General features: G+C 35.6%; 1 protein-coding gene across 1 annotated transcript; it reads right to left on the reverse strand.

Annotated features, from left to right (window-relative positions):
• Window positions 1–15,428: 15,428 nt before the first annotated feature.
• Window positions 15,429–17,317, reverse strand: LOC106141439 (uncharacterized). Its single transcript, XM_013343091.2, has 2 exons — window positions 16,656–17,317; window positions 15,429–16,127 (listed from the first exon to the last, which is right to left on the reverse strand). The coding sequence occupies exons 1-2, from the start codon at window positions 16,992–16,994 to the stop codon at window positions 15,759–15,761; spliced, it is 708 nt and encodes a 235-aa protein (XP_013198545.1). The 5' UTR covers window positions 16,995–17,317; the 3' UTR covers window positions 15,429–15,758.
• Window positions 17,318–17,665: the final 348 nt, after the last annotated feature.

Raw genomic sequence — 17,665 nt, forward strand, 5'->3', positions numbered from 1 at the left:
TTTGAATGACTAACCGAAGCGAATATACATACTCGTACTCACTTAACAATCTGGTTAATGCTGGAACCTCACATATATCCTCACATATGCATAGTCTTTATCCCTTGCGGGGTAGACAAAGCATACAGTGAAAGACTAAAAGGCCATGTTAAGGCAGCAAAGTGAATGTGGAATTAAATTCCATCACTAAGCCTAAGACTATTGGCTCTGCCTTGTATGTACACACGCCTTACTGACATAACTTCATTGTATGTATGTATGCAGTTAAGTCAGTAAGGCGTTTTATGTTTTCGTTAACTAACTTAACGCTCTCATCACGCCACTTCGTTGTTAAGTATTAGATACAGCCGTAGTATTCTGAAGACGGTTTGTGGTTATGTTCCCTCAGGACAACCACTTTACCATCTTCCAGTGTCGCCACGGATTTACAGGAGCGGGTGCGATGACATCTCCACCGGGATATCGTGCCGTTACCTCGACGGAAACTGTATCTGAACCCGTCTAGCAGAAGCATCAGTGACCCTCGTTTCGTCTTCAATATACGTGGTCTTCCTTTAAAACAATGTTAGATATATTAAATTAAAAGTGTATATACTAATGGTTGTTTGTTTGTAATTAACGTTCGATAACATTGGTTGATTTCAGAGTCACGCATTTGATCAGCGCTGGCTGCGCGCGCGCTTTTTCTTAAACCAGATTAGCCATGTTTTATAGTAACGCAGATCTATCGCGCCATTCGTCAGACGCGCACCGTCGGCCAGCGCTGGCAAACGCCTGTATTCTGCAATAAAAGCGATACTCGTTTTACAGCGCTCTGTCTTTCAAGTGCGCGGTTTGAACGCACTGTTCAACGGCTCGTCCCATACTTACATACATACATATGGTCACGTCTATGTCCCTTGTGGGGTAGACAGAGCCAACAGTCTTGAAAAGACTGATCGGCCACATTCAGTTATTTGGCTTTATGATAAAATCGGGATTTCAAATAGTGACAGGTTGCTAGCCCATCGCCTAAAAAAAGAATCCCAAGTTTGTAAGCCTATGCCTTACGGCGCGTCTCGCTTGCGTAATTCTGAACTCAGTCTTAAAAAATCAAAAGAACAGAACTAAAAAGGTTTTTGTTTGTATTGCCATGGTGTATAATAAAATTTTATGAAACACTAGTGTTTATTAATCAAATCATTCGGAAGGTGCGTATGTTTGTTATGTCGGTCGACTATAGTGCAGCCGATGGTGACCACCATGGCGTGGCAGTTCCTGGGCCTGCTGTCAGCGCAGAGCCACTTGACCCTGGAGGAGCAGACCGAGTGCCTGGTGTACTGGTACCCACGGAGCTTCATGATACGACCACCCATTTTAGAAGTGAAGAATATGGGTCGATCTGCAAGTTTAGAGGCTAGTTTAGATCTTCCTTGTAGCTTTTAAGGATCTTTTAATCTTAAATGCTTCTTGTCACAAAGTGGGTGTCAAATCAACAGATAATGTGCACTAGTGTCAAAATTTTAAATCTTATGCCTCTGACGCCGCTGACAAGGCATATGTCTTATTTCGCTCTCTTTCTATCATACCGGTTCACCAAATTTAGAAAGAGAGAGAAGATAAGAACCTTATTATGACTTTCGTATGACTGGTTAATATAAAACCAAATTCAGTCAATCTAATGGTTTGTTTTAATTATATTACATAAAATTTTATACATTAAATTATCATGAATTTTCCATTTTATTTGTTCTTCGTCAACATTGTCGAGATATTATTATTATGTCGCCTCTGCTAGACTAATATTGAACCTGGAATAAGTATTCTAAGTATTCAAGTGTTTCTCTCATAGCGTATTGTTCGTTAACTCTGTAACTCTACAATACTCTGAAAATTCTCCTCTCTTTTTCTTCCCACGCGTTCTTTTTATTTTTAGAATGCTACTCAACCATCCACATTACTACTGCAGATTTTTTAGAAAATTAACAAAGCAAAAAACACCATAATAGCAGAAATATACCTGTGAAAATAAAATACGTAGTACTGTTTTCTTGCCCAGGAAATTATATACAGGTATAGTAAATAACGATGTTTTATATTTACATAGCATGTCAGTGAGAATGCGTTGTGAGTAGACGTGGAAATAAAAATATATTTCATTATAACGCTATGAAATAAACATACATATGTGTGTATGTGATACACCATCGTCTTCCTCTTGGTGTTATTCCACATTTCTGGAGGGGAACTCGGGGTCCGCCTTTGGGCCACACCATAACCATTTGATTTTAATAGGCTTCTTCTTCTTCAGCATATATTCGCCTACTGCTCGGCATATGCCTCTCCAATATTTTCTGACTCTATCAAAGGTTTTTTCTGCCCCATGTTATCCCGGCATGGTTTTTTATGTCGTCGTTAAAAATTAGACTTTAGTTTACGTGAAACTTGAATTAATATAGTGCAAAACAAATTTTCTTCCCTGATTTCAAATGAGTCTGTTCGCACATTCACTGAAAATTTCGTATAAAAAGTAACTTACAATAAGTACTCACAGTCTTTTTCAGGTTCTATTCGACTTACCTGAAAAAAAAAACAAATTAAAGTTTACCTAATAGAACATATTTGTGCTTTAAAACCATAAACTATACATACACTATTGTGTATGTATACAATGTATATAATTAATGTTGTTATAGTAAAAAAACTTAAAAAAAAATTGTAAGCTGTATAAACATCGCAATTTAATATAGAATTTAATATCTAAACATAAAAACCATGGTGCCAAGCTGTTCCAACGTAAAAATATGAAATGCATTTCCAATAGTTTAAACTAAATAAACCTTGCAATAAAATCACGGGATACTGGATTTTTTTACAGACGCGTCTGTGTACTCTTGCCCTAACCTTCCGTATGTTCAAAACTCCTTCTTCCTCCTGGCTTTAGTCCCGGTTGCATCCTTACCTCTTTTAAGAGGAACTAGGAGAGAGTGAGGAAGAGGAGGAGGAGAGTATCGCTACTAGTCATACATACATATGGTCACGTCTATATCCCTTGTGGGGTAGACAGAGCCAACAGTCTTGAAAAGACTGAATGGCCACGTTCAGCTATTTGGCTTAATGATAGAATTGAGATTCAAATAGTGACAGGTTGGTAGCCCAACGCCTAAAAAAGAATCCCAAGTTTGTAAGCCTATTCCTTAGTCGCCTTTTACGACATCCATGGGAAAGAGATGGAGTGGTCCTATTCTTTTTTGTATTAGTGCCGGGAACCACACGGCACTTCTAGTCGCTTTGTTTAAATAATTTGCACGATTGCACAAAGGTATACTCAAAAATCATTCATAAAAAATGGTTAAGTGGGAGTCGGATTATTGAGTCTCGATTCAATTATTTTATACGAGATTTACACCGCTAGACGAAGATGGAAAGTACCGATTATTATGTGTGAAATGGCGCATGATTATGTTGGTTGTTGCATTTGAGGACAATTTGATCTGAAGTGAATATAACCGCTCTACACCCAGATTTGTGTCTGCTGCATCGCCACCGTGTCTTCATGGCTTGTTGCCTGTGCTTCCTGAATCTGAAACCACGGTACATGATCATCGGACGACCGGCAACTGAGCTCAAGAATAATGCATCTGAAACATAATTTATTTATACTTAGTGGTGTTAAACTTTATGGGCTTTGAAAGGCACGTAGGTATGTAGCAAGTGGAAAGATTTACCTACCTCTCCGAAAAAAGGCGTGATTTTATGTATATATACATATATATTATTAGTGATAGTCTATATCCCACACGAACGAACCACACGGCACATTTTTTGTAAGTATGTATGTTTAAAAGGTACAATGAAACAAAATTAAGACTTGCCATGTACCCCGTCACTTTAGAGTAGAACCACTCCATTTCTTCTCGTGGGAGTAATAAAAGGTGATTTAAAAAATTCATCGAGTGCAGCTATTACCATGATCTGATGGTTAGGCTCTCCTGCAAAGGAAGTCGCGGAAGTCAGGCAGCAATCGCTTTATGCAAAAACTTAACTTATCCAATGGTCATAAGGCACACCCCAAACTTCTCTCCAGAGAGGCGAGGATGTGCTCGAGGTATCACAGAAAATCATTAATTTTATTTTGGGCTAAGCCTTTATTGTAAGCGACTTAAATTGTAGCGGAATAGGACAGTTAAACAAAATGAAGCAATAATTTTACGAAAACCAAAACTTTAACCGAAAAAGGACTGTGTAACTGTGACTGTGGACTGACAAGAAAACAAAAAAATTAAACGGAAATTCTATGAAATTTTTTATTGCGCAACATGAAGACGCTGTTATAGGTGAAATGCAAATACTTTAGTAGTGCTGTCGCTTTTTGCAATATTTTTATCTATAGATTTTTTGAAGGTGGTTGACGATGTATATTTAATTCAGCTTCTGTCAAATCATTGAACTGCTTTTAAGATTCTGGTGGTATTTGCCAAATGTATTATTATTGGTATATGCCAAATATTTTTTTCGAAATGAAACACATCTACAGCAAAATAGTGTAAGGCAAAAGTACCTACAAAACAATATATGGAGTATCTAAATACTAATCAAAACCTAAGCAGTTGCTATCACGTATCTTAGAGAGAAAGCGAGACTAACGACAGAAGTAAAAGACTACTGAAATTCCGATGACGACATTTATGGAAACAGTTGTTTGTAAACACCAATTTCTGGGTAAATGCGAGTTTTACTAGAGCAACCAAAGTCGAGCAATCAAACGTGTATTTGTATGTGATTAAATCGTGGTAACGCGATAGAAGTAATTATATTCTATTTTGACGTATTATAGTTCTTTTGACGGCCTCTGTGGCGCAGCGGTCTGTGACACTGGAGGTCCCGGGTTCGAATCCTGGTCAGGGCATAATGACAAACGAACTTTCTCTGATTGGTCTGGGTCTTGGATGTTTATCTATCTAAGTATTTATTATAAAATATAGTATCGTTGAGTTTGTATCTCTTAACACAAGTTTCGAACTTACTTCGAGGCTAACTCAATCTGTGTAAATTGTTCCGTACATATTTATTCATTCTATACAAACTCGTTCTCATATAAAACTCACACGAACCTCACAATTGATGAAAAACTAACCGCTTTATAGCTTTCGTCTTACACCATATTGCGCGGGCGCATGGGAATGCTGGTCCTTGCACCTTATAATAGTGTTTTCTATGGTGAAGATGACAGCTGAACACCCTTTGTTGTAGTGGGTTCTACAGTACCACCTGGTCTTGAGGCCCTCTTGTCTGTGGCGACTGTAGTCGTAGCCTTGGAAAGTAATTATTTGAGAGCCTCGAGGCGTGGTCGCGAAGATTGGTCCTGGAAGGTCATGACTTATGAAAATATATATATTTTTTAAAAAGCATAAACAGCATACAGTTTTTGGAATTAATTTTCTTTTTTTGCAATATATTTTAATATGTTTAACAAAAATTAAGGAACAATAAAAATAAACTTAAAATAATTATAATTTAAACGTTATATAAAAATACTTAAACGTAATAAATTAAAAAAAAAAACATATTTTTGTGTATTAGTTTATAAGAAAGTTTTACAAAGACAGTAAAGTGGGATTTTAAATTACTCAAACTACATGTTTTATTACCATTCTTACACGAAACAGAGCGTTTTAAATTTGAAATCTCATTTACTTCTAACAGTTATTGTAAATATAGTGCCTTCGTTGACAAGTCTGCTATATTTCTGATCGCTGGGTCTAGCTAGATATGTTCTTATCTCCGTATTTTTTTATGTACATCAAGGACAAAAAATAAGAGATATTTAGTACAAGGGCACTATTTATTTCTAGAGAAATTTCTTCTAGTAGGCCCACGACAGGAAAATGTAAAGAAGAATTATGTGCAGAAGCCAATGCCTTTAATGTATTGTATCGGGATAGTTTGTCACGGCGTCGCGCGTGTCATGCTGCGGGTGCGCACATTTTGAAAGAATATGTCTGGATATGTCACTTTAACCAAACCGTTGTTATAAGCCGCTAAGACATAATCTGTTCAAAGAACTTTAAAATAAATTAGGGTAGAAAAATAAATAGACAAAAGAAATGTAAAAAGGCATTTTATTCTGGCTACTAGGTACAATAAAGATTTCAAACAAGAAAAAAACAATAAAAAAAGACAAGAGTTGTAGCCAGAAATGTCACCATTCCAGCATATGCTGACCATTGTTGACGATAAGGACAAACTTGCAGGGTACAAAAATGACAAAACACGTTTTGATGGCAAACATGTGCCTTCTTGCGGTCACATACATACATATTATCACGTCTTTATCCCTTGCGGGGTAGATAGAACCAACAGTCCTATAAAGACTGAAAGTCTACGCTCAGCTGTATGGCTTAATGATGGAATCAAGATTCAAATAGTGACAACTTGCAAACCCATCTCAAACAAAAGAATCTCAATTTTATAAGCCTTTCACTCAGTTGACATTTACGACATCCATAGAAAAGATATGGAGTAGGACCACTCCATATCTTTTCTATGGATGGATTCTAAACTGCCGTGAATCACACGGCGATTTTATACATGAAATAAATCATTCATCCTGCAAATTTGACCTATATACCTAAAATTCGTTTATATATACGAGTCGGTCGGCTGTGCTTGTGCATGCCTGTGATTTTTACAATCTTATCATCCTTTATTTTGATCTTCGCATCACAACCTTTGGGTCGCAAGGAGCATCGCCAAAGGCTGACTCCGGATTTGTTAGCCTTTTTGAAATAAAACGTGTATCCGTCCAGACGCGCTAAACTCCCCCCTCGCTGTGACGGCACGAACTCCACTGCAATTAAAATGTATGTTAATAAAAGCAAAAAGAGATAAGTAATTCTCATACATACATATAATCAAGACTTTTGACTACTGGGTAGAAATGGCCAACAGTCTTCAAAAGACGATAAATGTTCAGCTGTATGACTTAATGATGGAATGGATATTATGAGACATATTACCAGCCCATTGCCTAAAAGGATTTCACACTATATATTTATCTATATTCACACATCAACTGTTCCTATTATTGACTAAATCGCCAAAAATCGCCTTGATTTCTTCTAAGTTGAAAGTAATAAACAATTAACAGTTAAATAAACAGAATTTATTGCATATGAAGAAAAATTATTTATTCAAGAAATATTTTTACTAGTAAATAAAGAAAAAACTTATTTTATGAATACAACGCATCTTCTTTTATATTAAATATCTACCTACATATACATATTACACAATTTTCAATAAATGTACATATTTTTTTTTCATTAACAAATTAAAGTAACTAGGATAAGTTTAAATAAAGTACCTACACAATCATTAACTAATATGACTTTGCAAAATTAAATTTACTGAATCTTAATCTTAAAACTGTGATTAATTTTTATTCTATAGTTGTATGCTGTTGAAAAAAAAACAACTATCACTTTTTTTATTCTATCAAAAGAAAATAATTAATTTTAAACATTACGTAAGTATAGTCATTATAGTTATTTGCAATTGAAACATTTGACTTTAATATTTATCTGGTAATGATTTATTATTTTATTCATTATAAAGTAGGACAAGCTTATATTAGAATAAGTATAAGTAATCCAATTTTAGAAATAAAGATAAATTGCACCAAAATTTTAAGCTACCGTCATAAGTTTAAAATTTTAGAAAAAAGTTTGAAGGTTTTGTTTTTCTCTGCCAAAGGGCGTTATATTCGGCTTTGACTCTAATGACCTGGCCAGCAAGATTCTTGATGGCAGCTCTTGTGCGAATTTTTATTAAAAATGTATTGTATATATAATATATATATATAATTTAATGCTATTGACAAAAAACTCGACTATCAATTTTTCTGTTAATTCTAAAAAAAATCACCTAAATAATGAACTAATTAAGATTTTAGCTATTATCTAAAATTAGCAAAGTGAAATTTTATAAACTAAGAAAAATTTTGAACAAACATCGTTACAATTTTATGCTATTGATAATAGAGTCTGTTATCATTTTTCTCCGCTAAAGGTGGATGGTTATGTTCGTCTTTAACTCTTACAACTTGATCAGCGACAGTATTGATGGCCGCTCGGCACCCCTTGGTGTGGTTTGTGGAGCAGACCCAGCGCGTGCGCTCCCCAGTGGAGCGACAAGCGTAGAAGTTGTAGTTCTTGTAACGGAGGAGACGCTTGCCTTTCAGTGACATGACGAAGGTAAATGCACCTGAAAATATTGGTATTAATAGTATATATTATAAGTATACGTACCTACGAGTATGAGGCAATACAAAATTGGTAATATTAATGATACTTTATTTTTTAAAGGAGTAGTCTTAATTTATATGCTTCGAGTCAGAGTCAGACTTTTAACCAAATGATTAATTTGTGTTCAAGAGTGAGCGTGGACAACAAGACCAATCAGGACTCTCATGTTCAGTTTCCTGTCTGCACAAATTGCATTGTACAAGAGGTCAGACTGCACAAGACCATGAAATATTTATTATGTCAATGTAGAGTAGGAAAAAAAATTCAAATTAATTTCGAATTATTTATTTCGCACAAGTAGTTTGTCTTATAAATGTGTATTTTAAACTTTGTCCATAGCACATATGTACATTTGTATTTTCACTATAATTCGTTTAAACTGAAAGTCCCCCCGCAGGAATTAACAAAAAAGACAAGCTATTTTTTTTTTATCAAATTTGTACCGTTTTGTCAAAATCAGTTTAGTGGCTTAACTGTGAAGTGGTAACAAACCAACTTACTTTCGCATTTGTAATGGGAAACACTATTTTTAAAATAAACATTCAAAAATGGAGAAGATGATGCATATATCGTTGTCAACATTAGTAAATAAAGCCAGCCCGGCCTCTGTAACCCATTATGGGGAAAAATTTATAAATGATACAAAATGGAAATATTATTTAATAACTTTCAATTGCCCAGTAAAGTAATCGGTACCTATTTGATTGCACATTTTTTAACGTAGAAAGGTATTAAAATACAATGTATACACCAATCCACTGCTCTACCATCAATTCATATCATTCGATTCGATTTAATACCTTGTCTTTCGTCGCTCCGAATATTACGCCACCGACGCACGAAAACATTGAGCCACTTGAATTTCAATTGTGGATATTCTGAGGTAACTATTAGGTATCATAATGTATGTACATAGTATTAATCGGAGGATGATTATGTTCCTCTCTCACGCTGACTACTTCATCATTAACAGTGTAAATGCAGGCCACGCAACCCTTGGCGTGATGTGTGGAACACAGCCATCTTGTCTTTAACCCTGCAGTGCGTCGGGCGTAGTAGCTGTAATTGTTGTGGCGAATCAAACGCTTGCCTTTTTGCGACAAAGCGTAGGTGAAACTTTCTGAAAATAAACGGTTTTAACTGTCTTTATGATTCTTATGATTACTATAACTAGATTTTGAAAAGAGAAATCACACTATTTTGTCTGTCAGTATGCATGCGCTAATACCGGAGAGTAGTGGACTGATTCTGTTCGTGTTTGAAATACAAAAGAATAGTTGTCTCTATGGAACTATAGGTTTTATTAGGATGAAAGGTACTCTATGTCCTTCTCCGTGTGACATGCCTGAATTTTAAGAACATGATAGAATTTTAAAAAGATTGGTAGAATAAATAACGCTTGAAAATGTAACAAACAAACAAACTTACTTTCGCATTAACAGTAAGTCGTCCTTCTTACTTTCAAACTTTTCTTAGACACATTGGGTGGATGGCTATGTTCATCCTTTATAGATACAATTGCATTGTCTAATACATAAATTGATGCTCGACAACCCTTAGAGTAGTTGGTTGAACACAACCACCTGCTTTTGCCAACCCTGGACCGCCGCCGTTGGGATTCGTAAGCGCAATAATATGTGTAGTTCTTATATCTTATCAGCCGTCTGCCCTTCTGAGAATCAATATATTCCACTGAAATAGTACTAAGTATAAGTTGATTTATTTATTAAAACACTTTATTGGAGCTTAAAACTTGACCCTGAACAGTGTGTGTTTGTTTCTCTTTTAGTTTTAACAGATGCTTAAAATATCAAATGCCCCTCAAAGAGAAAAAATGTCTGCCGATCCTAAAGTACAGAAAACTGACGCAAAATAAAAGAAAGAAGAAGAATCTATACTTGGAGAATAAACAAATAAGTATTAATAAAAATCATAGTGATGACACCAATACATTTAATATTCGTAAATGTGACTTACAATAAACATGCCAACGTTTGCGATTACTTAACAAATTATAATAGATACATACATACATACATATAGTCACGTCTATATCCCTTACGGGGTAGACAGAGCCAACAGTCCCGAAATTTCAAAATTCAGCTGCTCGGCTTAATGATGGAATTCAGATCCAAATAGTGACAGGTTGCTAGCCCATCGCCTAAAAAAAGGATCGCAATTTTATAAGCCTATCCCTTAGTCGCCTTGTACGACATCCATGGGAAAGAGATGGAGTGGTCCTATTTTTTTTTGTATTGGTGCCGGGAACCACACGGCATAGATATTAGCCGGAAAAGGCTGACCACTGGTGCGGGGCTGACTACTGGTGGCCGTACCCTATAGCGTTTTTTATAATACGCGTGTACAAATTTTCGAGTTGACTTGTTGACTAACCTCTAAAAATCCGGGTAATATGAACCCATTACTAACTGAAGAACATATAAAATAACTAGCTTAATCTAAGACAAGAGAATTATATGGTAAATTGCCGTCTACGGCGCATGATTACATTTAGTACATACATACATTTAATCACGTCTTTACCTACTCCTTGCGGGATAGACGGCTTAGTGTTGAAATTGAGGTTCAAATAGTGACAGGCTGCTAGCCCATATGGGAGTTCATGTAAAAACCTGACTCACCCAATCTTGGAAGTCAAAGGCATACCCCGGGCTCCTCTCCAGAGAGGTGAGGATGCAACCAGGACAAAAGCCAGTAGGAAGAAGACAGGTTACTGGCCCATCGCCTAAAAGAATAATTCCAAATTTATTTTCTCGTCTTTATCTATCAGTAATAGTACACCAAATGACAAATATTCCACTGAGACCAAATACACACTATTCGAACGTTATTCTTATTATAGAAATCCGGAGTTGACTATCCAAGCCCATGGAATAGGCAGCCTTTCTATTCTATCTACTACTGCTTTCTACTAATTACGAGTACCATATTTGTGAAATAATTTATGAAAGCAAATTTACTTATATACAAGGCAAGTGTAAATGTGAACGATGAAAGGAGAAGGCTAAGGCCTATATGAGATCAGGTAAGAATACAACGAAGTGAAAAGATTTTCTCTGCCTACCCCTCCGGCAATGACAGCTCGTCATATCATATGTACTGAAAACGTTGGTATGTATATTAAATTACGCCTCTTTCCGGGTAGGCAGATACATCTACACATCTACATCACATCATCATACATCTTTCCTTTTTCCTTTTTCAAAATTCTTGTTCAAACACGTGGATGATCATGATTGTGAACACCACGAACCATAACCACTTTATTATCTGAAGTACGAGTGTGAATAGAAGCTGAGCAACTCTTGGAGTAGTGTGAGGAACATCTCCAACGGGTTTTGAAGCCGGCTCTGCTAGTGATGGCTGTATACGTGTACTGTTTGTACTTCAACAGTCGATTACCACGTTGTGAATACACGAAATCCACTGAAAAATATTAGAATGTTAGAGACCGTAAATAATTTGAATGAATGAATAAAGTTTATTAGCATCACACAAATATATCTTACACAAAAGTACTTAGTTAAGGTAAAAACAAACAGTTGCTTAAATTGAAATACTGATCCGACTTCCACTCAGCTCGTGTCGAGGCATTTTACAACTTTCTTACTGATACAGGCGCCAATTTGTCTAATTTGACCTGTATATATTATTAACCTTTATCTTGTTATCTACTTAATCTAATCTAAATTTTCCTCATATTCCTAAAATAGCGATTTAAAAAACAAACAATTCTTAACACTTCAATTAGCAGTATTTGTTTAGTACGATCAATTTGTAATACCAACCACAATTTTTAAACTGATAACAGCTGAAGAAATTGTTAATGGTGGGTATTTTAACAGAATGAAAATAACGGTAAGAAATTTGATTTTTCTAAGAGTAATTGAAGCTAAAAATAAAATAAAATCATAAATAATGTGAGTCATTTAGCCTGTAACCTTTGTTGGTGTTATAATAAAAAACAAAGAAAGAAACTTTTTTAAAAAGGATATTCCGTATGTTAAGAAATAAAAAAAACGCCCAGACGTATATAATATAATTTATTTTATAAATACAACACACGTTTATGATAGACAGAGCCTTATTAGTACAGAATCCAGCATTGGTAACTAGTGCTTTTTTCAATCGTGGTCAGATGATTAATGTAAATGTACGGCATTCACCATCGACATTTTAGTTCAACATATATGCCGGGCCTGAGCGTCAGATAAGGTATGTTATGGCCGAACTTCGGGGTACGTGGTTATGAAAACCTCGTGTGGTCACAACTTGGTTATCGATGGTGACCACGCCAGCGAGACAGCCCTTGGAGTAATGCGTTGAACATCGCCACCTTGTTTTGTGACTGCCCTTATTCACTATGGCTGAATACGTATATTGCCGGAACTTCAACAGCTGGTTTCCACGTTGCGATATTACAAATTCCACTAAAATTGGTTAAAAAAAAAATGTTAACAATGATATTCTGACATTTTACATTCATACATACATATAATCACGTCTATATTCCTTGCGTAGTGGGTAGACAGAGCCAACAGTCTTGAAAAGACTGATAGGCCACGTTCAGCTGTTTGGCTTAATGATACATTTGAGATACAAAAAGTGACGGTTGCTAGCCCATCGCCCTTTAGCCCTTTAGCCGCCTTTTACGACATCCATGAGAAATTTATGGAGTGGTTCTATTCTAAAGTGCCGGAAACCACACGACATCTTTTCATTTTAGTAATATTATTATGGATATAGAAATGTGAAAGTAAGCTCGCTTTATTACCTCTTAACAGATTAAACCATCAAGCCGTTCTTCATGAAATATTGCAAACGCATATTGTGCGGAGTAAGGAAAATGATATAAGGTACTTTTAGTGCGAACAGAACCAAGCCCTATAAGGCTATTAAATAAAATAATACACATGTAGCAAAAACAATATGTTCATTAATAAAAAACAATTATGAATCAATATCTCATCGTTTAGGTGCATGACTATGTGACGTCTCATTAAGAATTTTGAACAATTCGTCTGTAACAGGGAGAATTTTGATTGTAGCATTGCAACGGCTTCTTTCTGTGCATCTCCACAACTCTGTGTCATCCTTATTACTTCTTTTAAATGAATACTCAAACCCATCTTTGTATAGTTTACGACCACCTTTCTTGCCTGTGCCAATTTCTAAACTGATTATGAAGTCACCTGAAATATAACAAAATAAAAGTCATCCGGATTCAATTCACGTTTAATGGTATTTTTAATGAGGTAAATAAGAACTAAAATGTAAGAGAGATGAGAGATAATTAAAAAAATATATATAATAAAGACAATTTTTAGTAAGACTAGATTTACAAGTTGTAAATAAGGCGTGGGTTTAGCTATAGAAACGAGATCCAGCAAGTAGCCGCCTGAGGATAGCGAGCTACTTGGTGGATGCTGTAGTTGTAGTCCAAAGGTACTCGGGGCGCTTTTATAGGGCTCCCCGGCTGTGAAGAAAGCCGCAGGGGAGACCGAAGCGGCACGACGTCACAATGTGTAGGTTGAAATAAAAAACAAAAGCAGAGAAACATGACTTCCTGTTCATATAAAGAAAAATCCAAAAGGGAGTCAAGTTTTTCTGCTTATGACCGTACACCTACCTACATTGTCTTGATTAACAAAAACTGAAAGCAAAATGAATAAATCGGTCGTTTGGGGTTGGCAGGTCGCAAAATTTAAAATGTCAGGCGATCGTGCGTGTTTGGTCTAAAAATGTGTAAATAGGCCGGACACATACATACATATACAGATACAGGGTGTATTATGATTTTTTTATTTCTGGCCGCCATTTTTATGAAGTTCTTCTTTAATGAGTCCTATATTTTCGCAACTTTTAACAATAGATGCATCCAAGATTTAATCGTAATAGTAATGTGTTTTGTTAGATTATTTGCCAAAAAATAAAAATTACAAACATATTCCCGAAAAATAAGGGACAATTGACATTTGTATTTGCCTTTTTACCAACACCATCCATTGAGATTAAATTTCCCATTGTAAAACGTCTCACTATCAACAATCTAACAAAAGTCGAATACCGTGAATTTTGATCCGATAGGCCACCAAAAAACTCTAAAACTCTAGTGACAATGCGAGTTATTGATCTTAATAACTTCATTGTCCCAGGTGTAGATTACGGCCCGGCAATGCTTATTGTGATGGGTGGAACATTTCCACCTGGTTTTGTCTCCTCTACTTCTTTGTTTGCAGAAGTTGTACCCGCCGATTCTGATTTGAGTGGCCCCACGTCTTGACTTCACAAACTGCACTGTTGAAACATGTTGATTAATAAATTAAATTTACGTATAAAAATCGACAAATATTAACCACAAGCTTTCTCAAAATTAGAGTAAAATAAATTATCAATATTCGTTACCTTTATTTATAGAATTTTAAAGTTTATAATATTACGTGAATTAATGACAGCGGGAGTTCTTGATCTTTATAACTTCGTTATCCCAAGTATAGATTGCAGCCCGGCATTGTTTGCATGAATTGTTCCCGACAATACTGATTTGAGTTGTCCTGCATTTTAATTTCACAAATTATACTATTTACGAATTTTTAACAGGAAACATAATTCTCGTAAAAATAAAGATAAATATTAACAACTTAGTAACATCATATTTCTCGTTTCCGTAGGAATTATGTATCAAAAAGTCGTGCAAGCTATATTTGCACTAAGTTACATCAAAATCAGTTCAAAAAACAATAACAATATAAAGTGTCTGAAATGACTTATATACTGATGCGCAGCAAAATTCATACTTATTACACAAATATAGGTATTGTATAGTGAAATAATTTTGCATGCTGCCAAATCGAATAAAGCGAAACTTCAGCTATTATTTCCATAAAATATAGTAAAATAAGCCCAAATTTAGTAGGTAATATATAAAAAACATTAGCTTGAGTCTGGTAAGGATAGGTAATACGGGACAATCTGACCACACCTTGCATAGCAGTTCTTAGCTTCTAGTAAATAAAAATGCGCTTGATTTTATGTATTTATTTCTAAACTTAAATCTATATTTACAAATAATAATATGATAACACGATTGCTATAAAAATTTACATATTTACATGTCATGGTATATAGTGGAGAGGTAGAGTTTGGTTTCAAAATTAAAGCGTTGTGGTGAACGATCTTTATTATATTTTAGTCGGGCCAGTATTTAAAAACTTCCTATTTAGTCGTGTGTTTCTTCCAGCTAATTTGAATAACTCTCTTTTGAAAAGCGAAGGCTAAAAATATACTCAAAAAATCTTCATCATCATCGAATTAGTTTGAGGTAAGTAGGCAGCCGACAAAAATATTGCAGTCCTTTTGTAAGTCTTCAAGTCCACGAGTGAAAAACAAACGGGAACGCGCTTAGAGAAGAATGGCATCCGAAAAGTTACTTTTAACCACACCTGACACTTGTCAGTCAGATTGTGTATCACTTAGAACAGTGACTGGCACTAATTCCTCGGCTTCACGTGTCAACATTTGCATATCACAGTCATAAAGTATCTGCATAATTTTCATCTCGGCTTGCGCTCGAATGTAAGGATCGTATCTACTTAATTTGTTAGCGATATGCTCACCAAAAGGACCGTAATCCTGGTTTTCTTCATGTTCACATACCATATTTCGCGCTTTTAATCTAACCGATTCTGAAGGTTTGGATATCATAGATATGCGAGGTTTTTTTGCTGGGTTTGAAGGATATAAAGAGCCTGTTGCTTCTAATTCGACAGTCTCTTCTTGGTCAATAGTAACCTTGCTGTTCGGTTTGGGTGTCTTTGTTTCCTAAAAGACAAGCAAGTTATTCTTGAATAATACATACATACATATAGTCAAGACTCTATCCCTTGCGTGGTAGACAGAACCAAAAGTCTTGAAAAGACTGAATCCTATCGCCCACAAGAGGAAACCCAATCTTAAAAGCGTATCTCTTAGTCGCCTTTTACGACATCCATGGGAAAGATATGGAGTGGTTCTATTTTAAGGTGCCGGATACCACACGGCACTATTTGTTGTTCATTAATGACATTTTTATTACAAATAGTCACTACTCTCTGTTCATGTTTGGAAATGCCCTAATAGTTACAAAAAGTGTAACAATGTACAGTTTACGACGTACAGGTGTACGTACGTACGCGTAGTGCATTTAAATTACAATAATGACTTAAGAGTCAGTGATCTAAAACCTTGAATAAGTGTGACTAATTAAACGCCGACATAAATATATTATGCCACTTATTTTCCTCATTGTGCACGACGAAGTGCAAGAACAAACTGTTTTTCAATATGAAGTCAAATAATAAATAAACTTACATCAACAGTTGCTGTGGTGTTTCCACTATCCGGTCCAGTATGAGCGTCTTGATTGAGTATAAACGATATCGCGTCATACGCAAACCATTTCACTGTTTTCATCCCACCTGAAGCACGTTTCGCTTTCTTTTCTTCATTCTTAGCGTATGTTCTTAAACTTTTGAATTTCCTATACGCATCGTCACTCGATATACCAAACTTTTCAGCGATGAGCGCCCATCCATCTTTCTTCGCATCACGATTTTTGTAAACTTCAGTTTTCACATCCCATAGCTCTGGATGTTTTTGCACTTCGTTGAGAAATTCAATTGTTTTCTCATTAGACCAATTAATTGACATATTATCCAACGTTAAATATAAATGCACGATTTAACAGCTTCTTTTTCGGAATTAAACAAAGTATTTCAACATTGAATCGTACACCCAGCAACGTAGGCAATCGATACTGACACTGTTGGCGTCACATGTCGTCCCGCCGAACAAGGACGCCGTTATGCCGTCAAGTGAGACAGCAATAGATCTGAACTGGCCGAGCAATATGATTGTAGAGGGGAGAACTCGTCGGGCCACGTCGTCGTGGGCTTCGGTTTTTACACCGGGCCACTCAATGGCATCGTGTTGAGATTGAGACCATTCCGTAACGGTGAGTCCGTACGAAAATTTCAAGGTAATTTTTTTTAAGACTTAGAGACTGACTTCCGGACTTTTATATAGTAATATAAAGTGGATATTCAAGCAATAATTTCAAAAACCACAATAAAATGGAAACACACATACCTCAACAAAATTTCACACTACGTACCTACGCAAGAATATTACAAACACAAATTCAAACTACAATCATTTTTATGTCATATTATGTACTACTAAAATTTGTTATATACAATAAAGTATTTTCAAACAAACAAACAAACATACTGCTAGTATTTTCGTTGAAGTTAATACGACGCCAACAATCCAATTGTACACTGCATAATCACATATCTATCTTAACACCATCCGGTCGTGAT

Source organism: Amyelois transitella, chromosome 10 (genome assembly GCF_032362555.1).
Source record: "Amyelois transitella isolate CPQ chromosome 10, ilAmyTran1.1, whole genome shotgun sequence".
NCBI lineage: Eukaryota > Metazoa > Arthropoda > Insecta > Lepidoptera > Pyralidae > Amyelois > Amyelois transitella.